Source organism: Eucalyptus grandis, chromosome 6 (genome assembly GCF_016545825.1).
Source record: "Eucalyptus grandis isolate ANBG69807.140 chromosome 6, ASM1654582v1, whole genome shotgun sequence".
Lineage (NCBI taxonomy): Eukaryota > Viridiplantae > Streptophyta > Magnoliopsida > Myrtales > Myrtaceae > Eucalyptus > Eucalyptus grandis.
Window position 1 is genome coordinate 3,286,607 of NC_052617.1, and position 4,131 is coordinate 3,290,737.

At 43.0% G+C, this 4,131-nt stretch overlaps 1 protein-coding gene across 1 annotated transcript; it reads right to left on the minus strand.

Moving 5' to 3' along the window:
- Positions 1–2,310: 2,310 nt before the first annotated feature.
- LOC104447812 (EPIDERMAL PATTERNING FACTOR-like protein 2) lies at positions 2,311–3,732 on the minus strand. The gene is made up of 4 exons (XM_010061540.3): positions 3,253–3,732; positions 3,006–3,129; positions 2,864–2,889; positions 2,311–2,769 (listed from the first exon to the last, which is right to left on the minus strand). Exons 2-4 carry the CDS (start codon positions 3,112–3,114, stop codon positions 2,473–2,475), a joined length of 432 nt encoding a protein of 143 aa, XP_010059842.1. The 5' UTR covers positions 3,115–3,129; positions 3,253–3,732; the 3' UTR covers positions 2,311–2,472.
- Between the last annotated feature and the right edge of the window lie 399 nt (positions 3,733–4,131).

Consider the following 4,131-nt stretch of genomic DNA (forward strand, 5'->3'; position numbering starts at 1 on the left):
ATTTTACTAATATTCTAATTTTTTACAATTTTTCTTTTTTTTTTTTTAATTTTTTTTTTTAATTGGGGGGTGGATCTAAGGCCTACGAGGGTTGCCAACCAACTCTCATTGGTCACAGGCGAGGGCCGACCGACTTTGGGGGAGGGTGTCACGCCCTCCACCAGCTCTAGGCGGGGTTGCGATGCCCTCGTCAGCAAAAGCAAGGGCGTGTGAGCCCTCACACAAAAACGGCTAGGTCACAACACCCTCAACCGAGCCGGTGAGGGTTGGGCGACAACCTTGCTAGCCCTAGATCCAACCCCCCCCAAAAGAAAAGGCAAAAAATAAAAATAAAGAAGAAGAAAAAATCATAAAAATTCAAAATGTTACTTAAATATTATTAAAAAGTACCATGTCAAAGCATTGACTATCAACATTAGCACTTGAGTCAAAATTGGCTGGACGAACTTAATTGGCAATAAATGAAAAGATTTTTTTGACTTAATTGACAAAATTGAATAATTTATAACTGAGTTGGCAAAAAAGTAATAAGTTTAGCATTTTTTGGATAATTTTCCCGTGTCAACATCAAATCAAAAGTGAATGTGTTCGAATATGCATTGAAGCCTTAAGGACTTTGTAAAAATCAAGTTAAGTGTGAGATTATTAGTGCTGGGTGTTCTTGAGCCTCTCTTACCCTACAAGCTAATTGCAACAACCTGTAACTGTCATGCATTATTAGATCCAGACTTGTTGACAATCTAGGTTATGATACCATGTGAGATTTTGTAGGATCATTGCCAATTGTTCTAAAAACTTAAATTATTACATGAAGGCATAGTTTAATATATAAATGTTTTAACACTCCGCTCTAGTGTACGTTGCCCTTTAGCTTAAGCCTATAGCATGGAAACATGTAATCAATGAGGCAAATAGGGCCTAGAAGATTTGAACTCAAGATCCTCTACTCTAATATCATGTGAAAATTTGTGGAATCACTATTATCTAATCAAATTTGTGGGGTCAGAATACCACTAAACATTTGACAAGGAGGAGGTTGGGCTAACGCATGGGCGTTAGATAGGGCTTGACTGCTGTATCCGGTTCCCAAATCTAGCCAGGACGCACTTAGACACCAAGACATAGTGCACAGGCGGACCTGTTTATAATTTGAAACTCCTCCCAAAACCATAGTTTCCTTGAACTAGCCGTGTTCTTAGCGGGTTACTAACATCGACGTGAACCTATCAGAAACAGTAAATATCTTGCTGCAACACCCACCAATTTTTTTTTAGAAATCATAGCCTAAGATACATTAGAAGAGATTGGATGATTTTGCACCCGGTGCACAATGTATAGTACATATTCACCGGCCCAATAATAAGAACTCATATTCATGGACACTGACATGCGACCACGAAAGTAGAGCAGCAAGATGGTGGAGGTGACCCCATGAGTAGTTATTGCCCATGAAAACTCCACTCACACTTTGATTTGAGAAGAGAGAGTGGGTGAAGTGAATGGCGGACGTAACAGATCGCAGTCGCTCGCAGCCTTGACGATCATGACTGGCAAGAGTTGATGGAGGTGGAGGTCTTCTCTTACCCCACCCAGTGCCATTATTGGGTTATGCATTTATTGTCTTCTTTCCCTTCACCGTGCACAGTATTATTACACACCTGCACATTTCATTGCTGTCTGGTCTTGTTACCTGCAAAAGGCCATGCAGAGAGTCGCATTCAAGCATTCACCATCAATCGTTCATGATTGTGTATTTAACGCCCATAATCATGGATATGATCTGTGGAATAATCAGCTTGTGCGTTTCTCACTTGCTTTTATTTGCATTTTGATGCACTCGAGGTGTGTGGCTCTGACTCGGGTCCACAGGCTTTTTTCTGATGCACAAATCTTGTAAGATACGAAAAGGGTCCACTCGTCTGCCTGACAAAAGAGAGCTCCCCCACACGATGTAAAAGAAAAAGCTCAACGTCTTCATAATTCGCTCGTCTCTAGGAATTGTCAGTCATCTTAACCATTGAAAAGTTTACCTAACCATGCAAAGAGATTCTTAAATGTCGTGTTTCGTTAATCGCGGGGTCAACGAAATAACTTGCAAGTATCGTGAGATCATCTCCCTCGAGCAGCCTTCTTACATCAGACAAAAACCTCTCTCTTTCTTGTGTCACAGGACTGAGGAAAGAAGAATGTAGATAATTGTAGACAGCAAAAGAGGCACAAGAGAAACGAAGCAAATTTTGCATTTGCATAAACACATATAGGAAAGATCTTAGTCTCACAATCTTTGTCATGACAAAGATTAACAGCTGTACGCGAGAAGGATAAAAAGCTTTACGTAAGCCACATGATAAGACAAAAATTGGAGGGAACGGCCAAAAAAGAGAATAAGAAAGAAGGGTTGTACATAAAAGGGCAAATTAAATATAATACTCCTGATCTCTGTGAGATGAAGATGGTGAGCGCGTTTCTAGATCAAGGGTTGAAAAGCATGTCTCCGCATTTGCACTTCCAGGCCATGGGCTTGTAGTTGGAGATGTCATCGCCTCTCGAGTAGTAAGCAGTCGTGGCCCTGGTGGATGCAGAAGCAATATGGCTACGAGCACTCCTGACTCTTCTCGGGCCGTGGACTTGTTGGGGAACAAAGGGGACTTGCACGGCCTCACAGTGCCCGCAGGAGCTGCACTTCCCCTTGCACGTCGGAGGCCTCGACCCTATTAGCGACCTCATTCTCTTCATCAACATCGCCTTCTCTTGTTCATCCTCTTCCCTCTGCAAATGCCATGCCAATTAGGATTGTGGTGTGAGTGAACGTTTTCTTCAGAAAGAACTTCATGGGAAAGAAGTATGTTATCTGTGTACGTACCGTCAGCTTGGAGGAGATGACTCTACCTGTTTCAGAGAAATAAACCAACATCAGGAAAAGATCTATTTCTTTGCTTCGCCCTTTGTGCGGGACAACAAATTTGAATTGGGATTTGAAGAGAAAGGGCTTGTCGGGTCACTACCTTCAGCCACACAGGTGACTTGGTTCGAACCCCACAGAAAGAGCAAAAGCAAAAAGACCATTGTTTGCCCACTCCTGGGGCAAAATACCCATTCTTGAATCCTCCCCATTGTTATGCACACTCACTATGGCGCAGAGAGAGAGAGAGAGAGAGAGAGAGAGAGAGAGAGAGAGCAGAGTGGATAAACAAACAGTTGGAGAATATATAAAAGGAAATGGGGCAGATATGAGGAGAAGGGTGATCTCACGGAAACTGGCGCAGGCTTTTTGCGGAGACCGATTGAATGCCCAACTCCTGAATTCATGCATGCACAGAGACTTATCAATCTCTCTGCCGCTCGCTCTGAATCAGCGACGGGACGTGGAAAGCGAAACGAGAGAGAAAAAAGGTGAAATACAATAGGGAAAGCCCCAGAAATAAACAAAAAGATTATCAAAAGGACATCAGCCGAAAAGGGAATGCGCCTCAAGCCTCGTTCGATGAGCTCATCCCCCCGATCAAACAGAAATGGCGTCAGAAAAATAAGGACAAAAGAATTCACACTCACAGAGGAAGGAAAAAAAAGAGGAGGGACTCCAAATGACAGAAGAGAGATCAATGAAGGGCTCTCGCTTTCTCGCAAGATTTGTTCAAGTGTGTGGCTGCGTTTTCGGGGGAGGAATTGAAATTTGAGCTGCAGTTGCAACTTCAACACGCCATGTTCATCCCTCTCTCTCTCTCTCTCTCTATCTAGATTATTTCCCAAGAAAGATGCAATGTGGGAGGTAGTAGGGGGAAGGTCTAGGTGCCTCTAGCCTCTAGGACCTTAGGCTTATGCGAGTTTTTTACTGGCTTCGAGAAGCCAAATGCAATATGAGGTAACTGCAAGTTCTCTTTGAGCCTGCACATGACGGAGCTACGCCTTTAACCTCCCTATTCGTGCTAAAATCCAAGCGGAACTCCTTTGCCCTCTTTAGAATAGAGGACCGTGAAAATAATTTGTACATTTGTTCTGACCCCCTTCATCTGGTCGTTCCTACTATTTTGAAGGATCTGAACGTCTTCCTGTCTTTGGTTTCTGGCTGAACAAGACTGTCTATTTTCGGCGACAGGAGCAGACTTAGCTTCAATAACTACAGTTGTGATT